General features: G+C 35.5%; 2 protein-coding genes across 3 annotated transcripts; both read left to right on the top strand.

The window, feature by feature from the left end:
- The first annotated feature begins 632 nt into the window (after positions 1–632).
- On the top strand, positions 633–8,277 carry LOC143462955 (uncharacterized). 2 transcript variants are annotated; one of them, XM_076961281.1, is made up of 17 exons: positions 633–847; positions 1,073–1,175; positions 2,567–2,722; positions 2,946–3,072; positions 3,196–3,317; positions 3,839–4,082; positions 4,338–4,406; positions 4,822–4,931; positions 5,113–5,221; positions 5,417–5,640; positions 5,753–5,888; positions 6,205–6,371; positions 6,586–6,740; positions 6,848–7,011; positions 7,118–7,259; positions 7,563–7,688; positions 7,832–8,277. In XM_076961281.1, the coding sequence occupies exons 1-17, from the start codon at positions 684–686 to the stop codon at positions 8,016–8,018; spliced, it is 2,505 nt and encodes an 834-aa protein (XP_076817396.1). In that variant the 5' UTR covers positions 633–683; the 3' UTR covers positions 8,019–8,277. The 2 variants fall into 2 exon arrangements, with proteins under 2 accessions (XP_076817396.1, XP_076817395.1); XM_076961280.1 differs by having other exon boundaries at positions 7,115–7,259.
- Positions 8,278–10,857: 2,580 nt separating this feature from the next.
- LOC143462554 (GTP-binding protein 2-like) lies at positions 10,858–16,402 on the top strand. The gene is made up of 10 exons (XM_076960772.1): positions 10,858–11,188; positions 11,328–11,539; positions 11,829–11,940; positions 12,080–12,277; positions 13,116–13,290; positions 13,380–13,596; positions 13,836–13,977; positions 14,281–14,511; positions 14,697–14,867; positions 15,016–16,402. The coding sequence occupies exons 1-10, from the start codon at positions 11,066–11,068 to the stop codon at positions 15,349–15,351; spliced, it is 1,917 nt and encodes a 638-aa protein (XP_076816887.1). The 5' UTR covers positions 10,858–11,065; the 3' UTR covers positions 15,352–16,402.
- The last annotated feature ends 3,087 nt before the right edge of the window (positions 16,403–19,489 follow it).

Below are 19,489 nucleotides of genomic sequence, written 5' to 3'. Positions count from 1 at the left end.
CTTCAACATCGTCACAGATTTGCAGTGGAGGGAAATTTGACCATAGACAAGTGATAAGGCTAACTGCTAAGGCGCTAACCCAAACCGCTCGCCGCACCTCTGGAGCTGCAAGCCTAGGCTAGCCTGTTAAATATTTCCATAAGCACTGTATTTGTGGATTGTGGAGTAAGAGCCAGATTACAAAGTTTGCTGTTTTTGGGTGAGGAATCCTATGCTGCGCAACAAGATGAAACAAAACCATTACACAAGCAATTAATTTTAATCTCCTGCGCACATAGGCCTAGCCTAGCAAACTTTCATTCTGGACTTAGAGCGGGCTTCAAGTGCACCCAAACATTTTTGCGCACCCGCATTTGTCTTTTTTGGTTCTTTGGCGCACATAAGACCTTGCCGAAGGGGAAAGGTACGATAGGCCTAACTGATAAAAAAAGTTTTTTTTTGCTTTTTATTTTTTATAGACATCGATTTTAAGTACAAATTGGAACAAAAGTTAGTGGTTTTTGGTGCAATGCCGTTTTCTAAAATTTTGGGTGTGCTTTTGCTATATATTTTGCTGTCTGGTCTCTAGTCTACCAAAAATAAACCTAACACCCCTTTTCATTTTTGTGCTTCTAATTATATTTTTTTTCAATTTTGTGTCTTTTTTGCCTAGTCATCTAGTGTATTAGCCAAAATATACAGTAATGGATACCTTGAAACGAATGCCACTTCAAGAGCAAAACATTAACACATCTCATGAAAAGACAATTGAAAAAGATGACTTGGGCAAACCAGTAAAGAAAACTTTGGTTACATCCAAAAGCGAATCAGAAAATTTCCCAATGCAACATGATGTTTCCTATTTTCGGTAACAAATGCAATACTTATGTTTCTTTTATATCATGTGCCATTTTAAAAATATTAGAAAATATTACATAGCCTATATAGGCCTATATTATTATAATATTATATTATACATTATAATATTCTTTTTTTAGATTAATATATTTTCACTTGAGTCATTTTAGTATATATACCTAATTAATGTTTCCCATTGTTTGTATTTTCATCAGTAACTTGGTATTTTCATTAGTAACTTGGTCAACAAAGAACGGATGAAATTGACAAACTTGTGTGATGAATGGAAGCAATGTCAGCTAGAAGTTACCGATAGTATAAACGTGGATCGCATAATGGTAATATTTTAAATATATATAATTATATATGTAGGCTATTTTGAATGAATTATCCTTGTCACCTAGTTATTAGGTTGTTTGCCAATTTTTTTGTGTATGATAGAAAATATACTGTACTGTATATCATTTTAAATGTATATTGTATAGGTATCATATATACAGGGTATGAATAAATTCTCTTCAATCTAAAAAAAATTACATAATGTATACAATATGCATTTGCTTGGAATATCCATCTTCACCTAGGAAAATCCAAATACTTAAAGTGAGGAGTAGTCCGAAAACAACTTGCCATATACGAGAGAGTAGTTGTCAGTACACATGCTGGTGAAAGGATTTTGAATGACATGTAGTGTTTAAGCAGTTATTGCCAAAATTGCGTCACAAATTTAGCCTTTAATTATGATGAAGAATGCGGCCATTATGACGTCACAGTGAAAAAACATTATGCCTAATGATTGGGGTTTGTATTGGGTATGATAGTACTGGTTGGCTAGCTAACGGTTTTGGGCAGAATACGTCTCCGTTGGTAGGTGAATAGTAGCAGGTGTGTTTATTTTCTGCATAGGATTGTCACAGATGACAGTACATAAACTGGAAAAGCATTTTTTACAGCAGTTACCGATATTGGACTAGGCTAGAGCCAATTGTCAAGACTAAACTGTACTATAGGTTAGCAATTATCATTTACATTAACAAGTACACAACACCAATAGTAAACTATTTTTAGGCTTATTCAATGCAAAATGATCCTGTTATACACTTAAGTAGTATATAATTATACCAACTATTCTTTACTTGTCTGTCACAGGAAACATTTTGTTCATAGCTGATGTGTTCATGGCCGAACCGTGTTTTCCCATATATTGTAAAACACAAAAACAAAATATAAGGTGGCACCCTATAGGGTAAACTTTTCATTTTGGTTCTTCTACATGAGCTTTCGCAAGCATAAGCTTGTTTCATCAGGTGTATACTAAGCGACCGGATTAGATTCTATTCGTACTTGATCCAAATGCCTGAGTCATCTCTATTGCTTTTTATTGTGGCGTAATGAGAACCGCCCTCCTTGTCATATTTCAATAATGAATTTGCGTTTTTTGCCACTTATCTACAGCAATAATTGCTTAACCACTACATATTGTTAAAAATCCTTTCACCAGTATGTTCACTGATTTAAGGCCAATATGTTTTTTTGCCCTCTTGCTCCTCACTGTAATAATGACATCTGTGATTCTGCAATTGCATTGGTTTCTTGTTTTTTTCCATATTCTTGCTAACTCAAACTCTCAAAATTTTATATATATTGGTATTATTACCAATTTTTTTATGTTTGTGTATTTGCTGATATTGTTTCTGTTGCATCCCATCTGATCATGCAATATTTCTAGGGTGACATTCGAACTGTGGTTGGGCAGGCTAACCTCATTATGGATGAAAGATTTACTCAGTTTCAAGGTCTTATTGATCACTGTGAACTTGGCACAAGTGAAAAGCCAGTGAAATGTTTAGACCTACAAGGCTTCTGGGACATGGTACATGTTCAGGTATATACTCCATTTCTTTATAACTTTATTGAGCAAAATATTAAATAAATCAATCGCTATCAAACTTCTAACAAACTGTCTACCTTTTTTCTATATAATATCATATTTTTGTTTAGTTGTATTTGTATTTTTGTTTCAGTTTGCATGTATGTCTGTATTTGTCAGTCAGTTAGCTTCGTTATCAATAGTGTATTAACCTATATTAATAGGAAAATGATTTTAGGTTGAAGATGTAGATCGAAAATTTGCTGAACTTAAAACACAAAAAGAAAACAGCTGGAATGTTGAAGCGCTTGCTGTTGCAAAAAAATGTCGAACAAAGAAGAAAATTTTTAAAAAGAATGCAGCTAGTATGTGGACTGAAGTTTGGCATAGTAACAGTTATTTATAGATATATCAGATCATAAACTTTTTGCTGATCCAGCAACAAAAAGATTGTTTCTGTATAAATTTAAAACGTTCGTGTATTGTAGACCCCAGAAAATCTGATGGAACAGCAGAAGCTAAAAGAGCAGAAGCAAGAAAGCGCTTGGCTGCTGCCAAAGCTGCTTTAAAGAAGGAACCTGAAGTTACATTTAATGCTGGATTTTTCACGGTACTGTGTTTTATTCCTTGTTAATGGGGTTACAAAGAGTTTGGTTCGTTCAATCATGATTTTCATGTACGTCAACATGAACCAATTCTGAATCTTTATATCAGCACCAAAGAATGAAATTTCATCCACATGTTTTGCACAAGTTAAAATAGAAAATGACTCAATCAATGAAGTGATAATCTGCTTTATTACAGGGAAAAATATATAAACTGTATATACTTACAACATACCTATACCATACAACATAAAATTGCATGGGCAGCTGAGAGTCTTAATTGGTTTGATAAATATCTTTTATTGCAAGAATCTTGTCCCTAATTAAGCTATAAGCCACTGAATTAGATTAAATATCATATCTCACAAAAGTCAATAGAGTTATGGAAAATGGTTTATTGGGATCCTTCAGTACTGTAGTTGTGTTTGTTTCAACATATCCCTATTAACAGCCAACACTATAACATGACAAGAGTATTGCTTTTATTTGCACTTGTACTAGTGGGATACTTTTTTACTTTAAACAGGTTGAGAGCCCAGCTCGGTCTATTACTTGTTGTGCAAAAACACCAAGCAGTAAAGAACGCAAGAGGTTGGCTACACCCTCATCAGACAACTTTCTACACGGTCGTTACCTGAGAAAGCTTGTTGAAGCAGCCGCACCTGATCTTAAGAAAAGTCTTCAGTTTGAAAATGATGAGGATGATGTTGTTGTTGAAAAGAAGCAAAACATTGAAACTGACCTGTGTGAAATAAAAGCTGATATTAAAGGTTAGCCTTTATCCACCTCCTGTCGTTTGTATGTTCTTGCTTTTTGTTTGGAAAATTGCTTTATTCTTTAGTCACCAATTTGCCATTTCTACTGCAAAAGTGATAATTATTCAGCAGATAAGTGATCAAAATCTGTGTCTTAAAATAATTTGATGGTGCTATGAAATCGATGTGAAGTATCTACCGTATATATCTCGTCAGGTTGCTTGATTTGTTAACAGTTTTAATTTACTGCTTGTTTTTGCAAATGTGCAGATGCCCCTCTCATTTCCAACAAACCTAAAACATGTAAAGTTGAAGCCAGAGAAATTGCAGTTCAAACAGGTTAGGTCATGCATAAAACATTTTATGTACATATCACATTTGCATGATTTTAGAACCTAAACCTGAAAATGTTTTGCACATTTAACCGCTTCAGTAATATATGTTTACATGCACATGCATTCTTGCTGTGTAATAGCACAGCCCACACTTCACTATGAAACTTTATTTGAAGATTACTTTGGCTTACCTTACAATCACCACACATGTTTGTCAATATAATTTGAAATTTCTAAAAAAACTATGTATCTTGTCAAGTGATCTGTTACGTACATCCATCGTTCATGTCCCATATACATTTCTTTTCACATTTTTATGTATCTTGCTTGGCACTGCCATAATACAAAAATAAAAACTTACTTCAGAGAAAATTGTGTGACCTTAAAGGTAATTTGTATATTTATGCGATGGTGAATAGATAAAACGTGCGAATCAGCCTTGGAAGAGGCTTTTGAAAGGGTGTCAAAAGAATTCAAACTAATCCAGGAAACTCAGATCAAAATGCAAAGCCATTTATCACAGAAAGAGGTTAGTTAAATATAAATGCTCTTTCTGCATTCTATGCAAAAAATTTAAGTTTGATAACAATGTTTCTTGTGATTTTGCATAAGTGAATTAACGACTTGAAAAATCTACTAAAAATTTGGAAATCTACTGTAGAATATATGTTTGTACTGTTTTAATTAGTTTCTGAAACATTTTTACGCAGGCTGTTAGCAAAGCACAATGTCTAGAAATGGAAAAAGGTTTATGTATGTCCAGAAATGAGATAGATTCAAATGCAAAAGCTGGTGATAGTGACACTATTTATGCTGATGGTAGTCTGATTTCTTTCACAAAATTTATTCAATAAAGTGTCATGTGAATGTGAAAGTTGGATATTAATTGTTAGTTACAACAGCAACAGTTTATCTAAATATGCTTTTTTTACAAACAATTTTTGTCTGGGGCTGTGAAAATGTTTCTCTAAGTTTTTGTTTTATGTATAATACATTGTACATTCATTCATTTAGAGTCGTATACGGCACATTATAGAAGACTGCTGATGAAAGTACAGCTTCTAGAAGCAGAGCTGTCTTCATATCAGAAGCTTAAAGCTGTTCTAGAATTAAGTCAAAGTAAATGGGTAAGCACTCTCAAATTGTTTGAAGTAAAGAAGAGCGAAATGGAAACCTACCATGAAAAAGTAAAACTGAGAGAATCTGCCTTACGGGAAAGGGAGAACAAAGAAAATAAGGTAAAGCGAATTATAAGTAAGGAACTGGTGTTTCGAGACAGCTCAGTCAAACATCTCAACAAAATTTACATGTTTGATCTTGCACCATGAATTAATTGTGTTGCTGTAAAAGGAGTTAATACAACTGCGTCAAGTAAACAAGGAACAGATTGATGAAATTGTCAGTCTTAAACAGAAGCTTGTGCAAATTGAAGATGTATCAGAAAAACTAGTATTTTCAATACAGATGAATGAATCTCTTGCAAATGGTAAAACGTTTTATTTAAATATGTTTTTATGAGTTGGGTTTTGTAATTTTTTGAATATTTATAGCACGTCATTAAGATATAAGTAGAAAAGATATCTCTAAGGAAAATAGTTATGCAAGTACTGTAGTATGTGAGTGAATATTGGCTTTACATGGTCTATGATTGATTTATTACTTACTTGTGACTAATGCTTATGCCATAAAAATTAAATACCTTTCTGTTATGAACTGTCTTTTACTTCCATCATATCTACTACATTACCACAGAATAAAGCCTTTGTAATCTGTTACCATATCATTGATATATTCTTCTTTAGATTGTGATCAATTTCAGAAGAAGTGCCACAAGTTAGAATCTGAAACCATCAAGCTACAGAAGGAACTTACTGAAAAGTGCAGTGAACTTGAAGTTGTGGAGGAGAACATGTTGTCACTGCAACAGAATAGGAAAACTCAAGAAGAAGAACATTCCCAAGAAAAATCTGTTAGTTTTTATCTCACAAAAAATGCTATGTTATAGCTTAAAGATATGCTGTGTAACTGTATAATTGCTTTTTAAAAATAATAGAATTAGAAATAGATTAAAAGACAATAGAAAAGAAATACCAGTTTGAAAAGGTATTCACCATAGCGTATGTAACAGCTAGAAACAAAAGGGTTTTCCGAAATTCTATTCAAACATTTAACAAAAATTGCAGTTTTGGCTGCAAGAAAAGGAAATGTTACAGAATCAACTCACTAACACTGAGAAAATGGTCGAAGACACAAAAAATCTTCTGGAAAAAGCAAAAACAAAATCGAATGAACATGTAAACAAAATTAACACATTGTCGGCAGAATTAGCAACCACAGAGTACGTGAATGCAGCTGTGCTTATTCTCATCTCACATGTTTTGCATATCATCATACTACTTCCAAGAATTTTATTGGAAAAACTATTTGAAATTTTGTCCCCATCAGGATGAAGACAAAGAAATTACAAGATGAAGTTGATATCACTAAGGCAGACACCAGACTTGCGATAATAGAACAACAGCAAGAAGTGAAAAGCTGTGAATGTCAATTGAGGGGACTTTCTACCTCTATGGAGAAATTCTTGGCAAAACTCAAATGTATAGACACGGGTTGGTACTCTCAAAAATGTGTTTTCAGTCTGACTCTGTTAACAATATTCTTCTGAAACCATTACAAAAGAACAATGCGCACACTAAACAACTATTCACTCAGCAGGAAAAGAAACATGGAGTGACTACAAAACTTTAATGCAAGATGCTGCGAAAACCCCTTCGAAATCACTGGTTGTATCAGCACTATTACAAAAGTCTGGTGATGGTAGTTTTGACGACTGGTCACCAGTTGTTAAGTCTGATGGGTACGCATTGCTGTGTCTTTTTGTTGAGACCCGAAATTTTAGTGTTGATTATTAATTTTAATCAGTTAATACAATGTAAGAACAGCCCAAGTTGACTTTTAATCCAGTACGATACGGTTGCAATTAAAGCAACACGTTAGGTTCCCCTGTAAATAAATATGATTCATGTACTTCTTGTTTTGAACGTAACCGTTAGTTATTTTATCAGTTACATTTTCTAATTCTAGTTGCAATCATCTGAATCATTTTTTTGTTTATTTCTATGTAACTTTTTAACGGGTTTATGTGGAAATTTTAAAACAGGAAAGCAGAAGCATGCTTATATTCACTCACTGAACAGGTCGTGGTTTTGATGAATGACATTATTAAAAATGCGCGGGAGGTTGCCCTACATCATAATCAGGAAGTTTTGCAACTACAGTCTGAAAAGTTTGTAAACTGGTTAATTTGTTTATCAACTGACTGGTATATGAGTTAGAACTTGTCGGTAAACAACTGGCTTATAATATCCCGGATGAGATCACATCATAGCAAATTCATTGCTAAAGCGGGTAACATAATTTTTCTTTTAGGTCTGCTCTTGTTTCAAAAGTAGAATTATTGAAAAATGATATATCAAAGCGTGATAATCAGGATAACAGCATTGAATTATCTTTACGACGTCGCCTGAATGATGTTATTGCACAGAGGGACTTATATCTGCAGGCTCTAAAAAAATCAGAACAGGATGGAAAAAATGTTGCTCCTTACCGTTGTTAACTTACTAATTGTGCTTATTTTGATGCAATTTGAACCATAGTTAGTGCTGTTAATTTTGCGCAGAACTGTAGATCACATCGCCAATATTAACTTTTCGAGGTGTCACTTACTGTTCTTCCAGTTTCCAGCAAGAACATTACATAAACAAATTAATTTTGCTATTAAATCGCCGATACTCACTTATTCTTTCTGTATTTTTCGCCGCAAGCTAAAGTTTGTTGATTATTTTGTCCATTAATAAATATTTTTTTTGTGCGAAGTGGTAATGTATGGTAATAATAATATAATCTTTATCCTCGGAATGAGGAAAGTCTTTACACGACTTAAACCCGGCGATGGTTCCTCATCGGTAGAGACCCGGCTACCGGGTTAGCCTTTGTGCAAGTTCAGATTGTCACAGTTTTTTTTTATATCGTATTGCTCGAGTTTAGAATTGTTTATCAGTTCCAATGAGCTGGTACAAGTATCATTTGCGCATTGCCTCAGGGCATTACAACTAGCGCCACTGGGTATTGAACACGAGTCGCAATCGCATTATTGCAAGGCCAGCGCTCTGGCGGCATTACCGGTGGCCACTGCATTGCACCCAACCTGGTTGTATCCAGCAGCCACACCAAATCAGAGTGTACATCGGGTTTTCGGTGCCTGGAAACAGAGCCAGTGCGTGGTATTCAAACCACTGTAAAATAAGAACAAGGTAATAGATTTTCATTTTTATCGTGTAAAGGAATTCATATGCAACTCACCTAAGCAAAACCTTTACAATCCAATGCCCAAAACATTTACCTAGTTTAAAAAACAATCAAAATAGGTTTTCAATTTCTATTGTTTTGTATAGGCGTTCGAAAAAATCTTGCCACCCCTATAGAGTACAGAACGGCGGCGGTAACTCAGAAAGGTCCTTTCAACGCAAGATTAAATGAACGTCCTACATATCTGATTTGGCTATAGCGTGCCGATTTTCGTTCCGTGCTCGTAGATTCGCACGAGACCCGTAGGCCGTAATGATAGTTTTCGGCAGATTTGCGGCACTCACAACGACAAGTGGCTAAAGTATAACTGTTTTTCTGTATTTCAATCCCGGGTTAAAAAGTCATGTTCATACTGTGTCATACGGTTGCAGCGCCCAAAGTCCTTTTTCAGTATTTGTTTGATTAAAACAAGTTCCATAGCGGGTCTATAGTGCAGAAATGCACAATCAGATGACGTTACAATTTGAGTGGCTGGGGTGTAGGGGTGTAGTCTGCAAAGGTGTCTTGTGCTTGTGCACTTCTGCACAAGACCCTCTATGACTATGCTATAGGCTAGCTATTGTAAATGCTGAATACCATCCATAATAATAAACACAACTCTATGGCTGGATATTTCCGTAAAGCCTTTCTGTATTGTTGTAACCGGTGATAAGAAGGCTCCATTTGCGCATTTCAGTGCTGCAAAGTGCTTTTGTAATTTTTTTTGTTCCATGACATAAGAACAATAACGTGGCAAGAGCCGTAACACGTCACAAAGTTGAAACACTTGAGTGAAGGTACTTTATTTTCCAATTGAATTGGCGCTGGGATCTTATTTTCAAATAAGCTTTGTTCTGGCAATTAGTTATCCATGAAAATTGAGTACGTATTCTAAATATAGTATAAATACATATTCAACGTAAATAAATTTGTTTCTGTAACAGGCTGATGCAATATTGCTTTCTGCTTTGAAAGATTCATTCAGCTGTATTGCGCCATTCGCTTACAACCGCTGAACCATGAAATACTTTTTCCTTTGCCTACGCATTTTGCTCAGGAATATAATCACGGAATAATCAGCTGATTTGACCAGATGACAATTATCAGGTTGCCGTGTTGGGTTTAATTTGCGGCCGAAGATAACCGCTGAGTGGTTTTATTACGCTGGCTATTTTACAAGGTGGTAAAATCAACTGTTGCATTTTTCACTAAATAAAGAAAACGCCTTGTAGGCTAGCCTAGTAGGCCGAGCTCTATAGGGCCTAGTACATTTATTTTGCAACAGTTTTGACTTTACCTTCACATATAATTGTGCAATTTGGCATGTTTTGTAGTGTCTCTTGTACTGGTGCGTTCCCACTTAAAGGCCTGAATGGTATGGAGTTGTGAGGTAATAGATAAGAAATTGGGATGTATCAATTTGTTTGGATGCTGATTAACTTAAAGGAGTCTAGTGCAGAAGTTCACAACCAAATGATATCACAATTTGTATAGCTGAGGTTTAGTGTACAAATGCATCCTCTAGTTGTGCACTACTTTACTAGACCCGAGACTGTGATGTCAGGTAAAAAGAAGTCACGTTGTATCCTTGTTTTGCACAAACAATGAAATTTTAGATTACGAAAATGAGATTTCTCTGCGTAAATATCAGCTGGCAATGTACCGTGCAGTTTCACTGCTTAGTCAGTTAGTAGAGGAAAAACAGAAGTACACAATCACAGGATGCACTTGTATACTAGACACCAGCCGCTTACAATTTGGCGTCATTTGGTTGTGCACTCCTGCACTAGACCCACAGTCTCAATTGTACATGTCAGAATGACCATTACATTTGCAACATACTTCTTGTGATAAAGACCTATACATACTTAACTTCAAATATACTAAAAGTTTTTTCAAGATTTTTTGCATTACCTATAGTTTATTCAGTTAGTTATGGTCCTTGACTTGACCCCTAATTGTGTGAGATGCTGTTTTCTTAGTTTAGTCAAAATCTGACAAACCACAAATAGATCTGACGGGGTCCACGAATGCGTTATTGACACCAAAATGGAGGCGCTGAGAAAAAAGGTTAAAAACGCATTGGTGTCTGCTTTGCAAATGCTTAAAATGCTATCATTGCCTTTTAGAAATGAATTTAGGAATACAAAAGCAACATTTTACCTCTGCATAACTATATTTGATAATTCAAGATAATGGCATAATGGTAGTTGTATAGTTCTACCCAACGGCTCCACAAACAAGATTTTAAAGAATGATTGTAAGGAACTTTTAACTGTATATTTGCCAAAGAGTTGGCAAAGCCTTTTGTTTGCAATGGAAAAAGCAGAAAGCACAACTGCTGTCTTATCTATTCATGAAAATAAAAGTGTAAAAGTCATAAAGGCCTTGAAAGGACAAGACATGCTTGACTGGGAAAATGGACAACTTCCTCCTGAGGTATTAATGTCATGAATAGTTTTCCATGCTTACAATACTCTGTTATATATACATTTATCAGAAAACCTTATATCGTAATACCTTTAATAAATTGTTTAAAAACAAGGTTTATTCATTCTTATTTAATTGGTGACCGCAGAAGGAGGAAGGGAACGTTGAGTACAAGTTGAAGCTTATTAATCCCACAACATCCCGCCTTGAGCATTTAGTGACCCAAATGAAATGGAGATTGCAAGAAGGGCAGGGTGAAGCAATTTACAAAATCGGCGTTGAAGATGGAGGTGTCTGTGCCGGTCTTAGTGACAACGAATTGAAATCTACTATGAATACACTGGAGGAAATGGCCAAGCGGTATGAATGCATGATTGTAGTACATGGGATCGTGGCAAGACGGATATTGTTATTTATAGGAATTAGTTTTTGGGAAAGCATTGTAGACTGTGCATGTATGACTCACATAATACTACTCACACATGTTACGTTTTATAGAACTACATTACGTTAAGCTATGTCTACTCTCACAGTATATACATCTTTTTATTCGCAAAATAATGTGAATGTGTTTTCATAACAAAACTGTAACTTCTATGCAAATACATGGTTTACATTAAGTGTTTAAATGCCAGATCTTGCTTTGTAGACTTGGAGCAGCATTGACAGTTCTCCGCAAACGTGAAGTCAATTCTGAAGCTTTGGGTGAACGAAAGCAAGTTGCTGAAGTTCTTGTACGTCGTGTGCCTGACGATCAACAGGTCTGCTCACTCTTAAAATGTTTTTGTTAAATACGTCTTGTCTTGCCAACTCTACGGTATATATATATCATATATATATTTAAAAAAAGGTGTTTACTGTAAGTAAATAGTTTAAAGATCTGTTTGACATCACGTTTAGTTTTTGGACATTCGTGTGACTGTTGTTGGCAATGCTGATGCTGGAAAGTCGACATTGCTTGGTGTACTCACGCAAGGTGAACTTGACAACGGTAGAGGACAAGCAAGATTAAACCTCTTTCGTCATCTTCATGAAATACAGTCAGGTCGAACATCATGCATAAGTCATGAAATACTTGGATTTGATAGCAAGGGAAAGGTTTGTGACAGCATGAAGATATATTTATTACTATTTTCAATAAGTGATAATAACGTATTGCTTCATAATATGATCTGTTTAGTCAACCATAAACATAAAAATACTGATGGGACGATTCCAATATATTTATCGATTCCAATGCCAATTTCAATAACAGATTACATTTCTGATACTTAGTATATAAAAATAACAGATTTGTTTTACAAGTAATGTTTGCGCTTTGTGCAACACAGTCATTTTTTTTTTTAAATAAACAAATTCGAAACTTGATTAACAAAATAAATGTGCACATGGCTTTTGAAAAAAAAATTCAGTTTATCACCGAATCCTGGACAGAGCAAGTTGGACTGAATACTTGCTTGAGATAAGAAAAAATTGCTTCAATTTATCATAATTCTTGTAATAATGTATCGATTTTGATGCTATTTCTCAAAACACGCCCAATACCTATGATTTGTATATAATACCAATTTCAATTGATTGTCCCATCACTAGCTTTGAAAATGAGAATGCGTAAAGATAGGCAAACAGTTTTTTGTGTTGTTTACACTTCTTTTCGTGTCGGTGGTGTTGTTTATGATGGTAGAAATATTGTTTGTGGAAATACTGTCATGTCATGAAGCTTCCTGAATAAAAGCAATGTTTGTATTGATTGTCTATAGGTGTCACTGCATGTTATGGGTATGATATTTCCGGAACATTTTGTTTACTTTTATGTCATATGTATTTTAAAGTGTTATATTTCATGATCTATTGTTTTGATATCGTTTTACTAACAAGTACATTGTTTTAAACTTGTACATAACCACATTTAACAATGTTCACTTCATGATGGTAGGTGGTAAATTATGCAGAAACAAAAACTGCTGAAGACATCTGTGCAGCCTCATCTAAGATAATCACTTTCATCGATCTTGCTGGTCACCACAAGTATCTTAAGACCACAGTATTTGGCTTAACTTCTAATCACCCAGATTTTGCTGTGTTAGTTGTCAGCGCAAATCGTGGAGTAGGTATGTTTTTAGTCCTTAAGTGTTTGTGTACTTATCATACACGATTGCATTAAACTACTCCTAATGCTATGTTTATTTAAAACTTGTAGCTGGGACTACACGGGAACATCTAGGACTTGCTATGGCTCTTGGTGTGCCAATTGTTGCAGTTGTAACTAAAATTGATCTCTGTCCTGAATCAATATCTGAAAGAGCTTGCCGTCAACTTGAGCAGCTGCTGTCTTCTCCAGTTTGTGGTCGTATTCCATTTCGTGTTCGTACTGAAGATGATGCATATACAGCAGCAGCTGGGATGGCTGGAATTGGGTATGGTCCATAATACTGTATGTATTGTTTTTAAGTTTCAAGAGTAGGCCTGCTCGCTATACATGTAAAATGATAAATATAGGTTATGTGACAAATGGACTAAGTTTTATTTCTTATTTTTGAATGTATTCAAAGTTCCTGATACACACAGCCATATTTGAATCAACATTTTATGTTCTTGATAAATAATGCAACTTGTTACTGCATTGCTTGTCATTGACAACAAAGTTTTTGTGCAGGTCAAATGTTGTTCCGTTGTTCAAAGTTTCTTCTATGTCTGGTGAAAATCTTTCTTTGTTAACAAGATTTTTTAATGTTTTGCCTCCACAAAAGAATGCACGTGAACAGGAAAAATTAATGCAAAAACCCGCAGAATTTCAGGTAATAATAATATAATGAAGCACATCACGATAGCATATTAGGTTATATAACTGCTGACATCATGCGTGGTACAATATTGTTAATTAATCATATTATTACTCAACTCAACTAAACAGTTTGAGAAACAACGTATTAAAACAAATGTGCCTCATTGTGCAAGAACATTACATTACCATCGTTTTTCATGCTATATGTGTTATCAGGATGTGTGACATGTACTTTATGATATGACGTTTTCATTACTCATAATACTGTTGCAAACGACAACAAACCAATGTCCTTTTATTTATCATTTAACTGTAGGTTGATGAAGTGTACTCCGTACCAGAAGTTGGACCAGTTGTAGGTGGTACTTTACTTCATGGGACCATTACTGAGAATGACCACCTGATAATTGGCCCTTCTACACTTGGTCACTACTTCCCTGTTACTGTTACCACAATCCATCGAAATCGTGCTCCATGTAGGGTGGTCCGGGCTGGTCAAGCTGCATCTCTGTCTCTTGGAAACGTGGACAAAAATGATATTCGAAAGGTGCTGACAATTTTATTTTGCATTTTTGTGATATTTTCATGACACGGTTAATTTTTAACAAATGGTATTTGTTTTTTGGCGTACACCATATACAGTGGTTGAAACATACATTGTGTAATATATAAATGGCCTATTTAAATACTGCCCGTCCTCAATAGCTGTACCCTTTTAAATATTCATCAAAGGGCATGGTTATGGTGAGCAACAAAATCCACCCTGGATCTTGCATGAGGTTTGATGCATCCGTATTTTTGCTTTATCACCCGACCAGTGCACTTTCAGAAGGGTGTCAGTCTACAGTACATGTCGGCAATGTCAGGCAAACTGCAATTGTTGAACGTATTCATAATGAAAATGTAAGTCCTAGCACGTCGCAAACTGCAAAATTTAAAATAATAAATAAACAAAGTAATACAGTATAAACAAACAACCTGATATTAAATCACCTGTCATATGAATATAATTAAAGCATATCACTTAGCATATAAACGATTTGCTTTTTAGAATTCCCTTAATCGGAATGAGCAAGCCAGTGTCACGTTTCACTTTGCATGTTACCCTGAACATCTGCGTGTTGGTTCAACCCTTCTCTTTCGAGAGCAGACCACCAAAGGAATTGGCCAAGTTACCAAGGTGTACCCTTACAACCCTTCCGATCGTCTTACCCCAAAGCGACACCGAAAGTGTGGAGGTTCGTTGAGTCCCGATCGTACAACGTCTTCCCCAAGTCAATCACTTTCGAATGCGGCTGATTTGTCTTTAGGAGAAGATAATACTTCTGAACCTTCATCTCCAACTTTAAATCCTGTGTCACGAAAACGCCAACACATTGAAAGATAGTTACTTTGTCTTACTGTTAAAATGTGACTATTTGTAGATATGCTTTATTTTCATAAAAATGTTTATTGTTTATGTTGTATTCAAAAAAGTTAGTAGTACTTCTATTGTGCTGTAGATTAGTAGTGTCACAATTTAACAAACTTTGTAAAGAAACCTTGTCTGTATATATTCAAACTGCCACCGTTTGCCTACCAGTTCGCCTTATGTTTACTTTTACTGTGCATTTGTGTACTGCTATTAAAACTAACAAATGCCGGATGCATAGTAAAATGTGATACCTTTGACGATAACTCAGGCATTGGTTGTGTAAATACTAAACATTTTTTGTACATGTATAATTTTAAATAGAGATTTTATTGAAAGTTGTTATGGCAGAACTGACATAAAGCCTAAAATCATTCTCATTACAGGAACTTTTTTATTGTCATCAGTTGATATCATTGGTTCCCATATAATCCGTATCACATATCATAAATTTCAATAAGGATTGCACGGTTGTATTGTTATCTTTGTGGTAGCGCTTTTGTGTGGTGTTTTTTTTCCAACAATATGATGACAGATGTATTCAATATTATACAACTTCAAAGCTGTGTATTGATTTGAGTTTTTTGAAACGTTTCATCTGTCATAAATTTCTCAGTTTTACAGTTCTAACGCCATGGTTGAATTATTCATCGCTTACACTTCATGTTTCATCAACAGAAACTCTTAATTGGAATTTTTGATGTTTGTCAACTTGTCACTATCTAATTTACGGCGGTTTTAATTTGAGAACCTCATAAACTCTGTTTTCACTGTGCTAAGGTGGTTTAATCTCCCGTTTCTATTTTGCATAGATTGCATTGTCGTATTGTTCCAAAATTTTAAACTTGCTTTCAACTGATTTATTTTACGTATCCAAACGTTTGTATGGTTGGCCAGATCGATATTCTGCTAAAATATTTTTTCTACTGTTTATAATCTACCTTGTATTTTTGTAGCATTTTCAAAAGGTAAACTGAGATGTTATGTTTCAATCAGTGGTTAACAAGACCTGTCTCTTTGAACAGTGCATACGGGTGGCAACTTAAAGTACAGGTTAGGTTAGTTAGCTCACATTGGATTGCTCCACAGTAAAAAGGAAGGGTATGTTTGACTGACGCAGGTCAAAGTTTTTCAGGTTATCATAGCTCTTGTCCAAGTTCAAGTGAGCCTAAATGTTTTAAAGTCAACCCGATACACACAGTTGTTGCCACATGTGTCCTGGCCTCTTTTGCGCACGGAAAAGTCACTTGAAAATTAAGCAAACTCAACTATCTAATTCGCAAGTTACACCATAGGAGTTCGTTTTTCACATTTAGCTTGACAGGTGGTTGCGCAAAATGTGCTTCTGTCCCCGGGCAGTACAAATTCTAACTACGCCTCTGCTCAATGAACAATTTGTTACTTGAAAACGTCACCCAGTCAGTTGGATAACTACGTTTTATGAAATTTATACTTTTCGTTTTTTGCCTTAGTGGACATCAAACTTGTGATCGGCAAGTCGATACTATTGTAGCGGCCGTTGAACGATGTTCTTTTGTCGCTAGACGACGCTCTCACATTTGCAGTTGTAAAAGATGTAGGCCTACCGCCTTTACATTTTGTTTGTCTTGTCGCTTTTCTATTCAGTCTAATTTCAGACTTTGGCTTGAATGTTGTGATAACATTCACATATAGAAAATACTGTATATGTGCACACTTTAGACTGGCAAGTACGCGTTGAGTCATAACTAAGTCATCAAACTCAAGTCGCAAATCAAGTCATTTACCTTTAAGACTTAAGTCGACTCTTTTAGTTGAAGTGACTCGAGTCAAGTCGAGTCATTTGGTTAATAAGACTCGAGTCACGTCGAGTCGATAAATATTCGAAAGCAAGCAAAACAAACAGCAAAAATACTATTCCTATCAACCATAAACGTTTAAGATTATTACAAAATTTGCTTCATTTGGCTGCACCGTACACATTTGTAGACAAATAAAATCATCGTAAGTTACACTTTAATTTATTCCGACCAAAGAATACAGATTCGTTTTACGTTAATGCTGAACCATAGTCAAAAAGAACAAACTCGTGTCAAGTCGATTCATTTCAAACGATGACTGGAGTCAAGTCAAGTCATTTTTGTACTTTCTTGAAGAGGGAGTCGAGTTTAGGGTTGCCATACCGTCCGGAAAATTCCGGACATGTCCGGAATGTAGGGTTAAATTTTGCGTCCGGGAGGAATTTAAAAAAATGCTCAAATGTCCGGAATTTTATGATGGGCGTTTTGGGGGAATTAGAATTGCGGGAATAATCCTGTAAATCAGGGGTGTCCAACACGTGGCACGCGACGTGTCTGACCTAGAGCCTAGCCTAGAGATCACCATAGCCTAACCCTAGCCTAGAGATCACCAGAGGTCAAATCAGAAATAGCCCAATAGCCTAGTGAATTCACGACACTATGTTCAAAAATCCACTCTGGTGTACAATGGATAGGCAAAGCATTGCTAGTGTGACGTCATATTGACAGACAATGTGTTCATGCCTCATTTTTAAAAACCGCTAGTGGGCACTAAAGAGTGTCCGGATTTTAGGCCACGAAAATATGGTAACCCTAGTCGAGTCAAGTTAAATTTTTGAAAAAGTGACTCGAGTAATATTGTAGAACCCGTCAAGGGTTAAAATTGTAATTCTTGACCAACGGTAGAAGAACAAAGTTAAAGTGGTGTATGCAAACAAAAGAACTATTGGAAAGTTTGCGTTCAGTGCGCCGGATAAATGCTCCAATAATTGTAACGCTAAAATCTGCCCCACGTCCATGTAATACGTATAATATAGAATATAGGGCAAAACGGCAAATCTGCGCCAGAAGATTGGTGCAGAAGCGAATTTTCTGCGCCGAATTATAAAAACTTTCCAGTAGGAAACAAAATCCCCTGGATGATATAATTGACGATAATTCGCTGCATATGAAAAAGTGATACCGTGCAGACTTGGGCTTAAAATTTCTCGTCCATTTAACTTTATATGGTAGGCCTAACTAAAAAAGTTTCTCAGCTCTAGACCCCTCCCTTTCCTAATTATTTTGCTAAACAAAATCTCCGATCGTCCGATGTGCGCCCACATACCCAAGATTGGTGAACGTCAACAGACAATGGGTTTATGACATCACACTATAAAACTAGGTGCTTTCAAGCTTGAAATTTTAAACAGTCAAAGAATGCGGCAGGGTAGGCCTAGATTTTTTACTTGTAAATTATTTACACAAGCTTAAGCCTGTTTCGTCAAACTATAAGATTTTAGACGTATGTCACGACGCTGTCACTATAAATAAATGTAATTTTTTGTCACGGTTACTGACGAAAAATAAACGATACGTCAAGCAGACCTAGCCTAACCGCCTAAGCAATGAATGACTACGCTATAGGCCTAGATATTAAAAATTCATCTACCATACTAAACTTGTATACTTCAACAAGACAACAAAACTACAGCATTATGAGAGTTTCTTAAAATATAAAGCACTGCTGCCAGGTATTGATCATTCACAGGAGACATATAAGAGGATAAATGTCTTTGTCCCAAGGTGGAAAGTGTGACACATGCACGCACGAGGTTCATCAACGTGCATGTCAAACTTTTTTATCTTCACACTGATTTATAATAAACGAACAAGAAAAGCTGCTTGTTTGACTGCCAATTTATAATAAATAAACAAAGCATTGAGGCTTCAGTGCATGACGTGTTGCTGGCTGGTTACCACCACAAGAGCTGCATGCTTGCCGATTCACTCATGAAGTGATGTAAACAGCTATTCATTTTCAAGTCATATTTCAGATTGATCTTTTGTGACAGTGCAAGTCTCTACTAATGCTAGAATGGATAATTAAGTTCTGTATGGAAATGTTTATGGAAAGCATTCATTTAAGGAAAAAGACGTTTTTGCCAAAAAAAGAAACCTATAGCCAGTAGGTTTCACCAGTATATCATTGTATGAAGCCTACAAGCAGAACTTACGGAAGATATAAAATAAGTTTGTCAGCGGGCCAATCAAGTCATCTGTGCCTAATTCTGAACAACGATATTATGTAATTGTGGACCTAATCAGTATATATGGTGTACACTAAGGTATCAATA

This window comes from Clavelina lepadiformis, chromosome 6 (assembly GCF_947623445.1).
Source record: "Clavelina lepadiformis chromosome 6, kaClaLepa1.1, whole genome shotgun sequence".
Classification (NCBI taxonomy): Eukaryota; Metazoa; Chordata; class Ascidiacea; order Aplousobranchia; family Clavelinidae; genus Clavelina; species Clavelina lepadiformis.
Note: the sequence above shows the minus strand (reverse complement) of the source record. Positions and strands in the feature narration are given on the sequence as shown.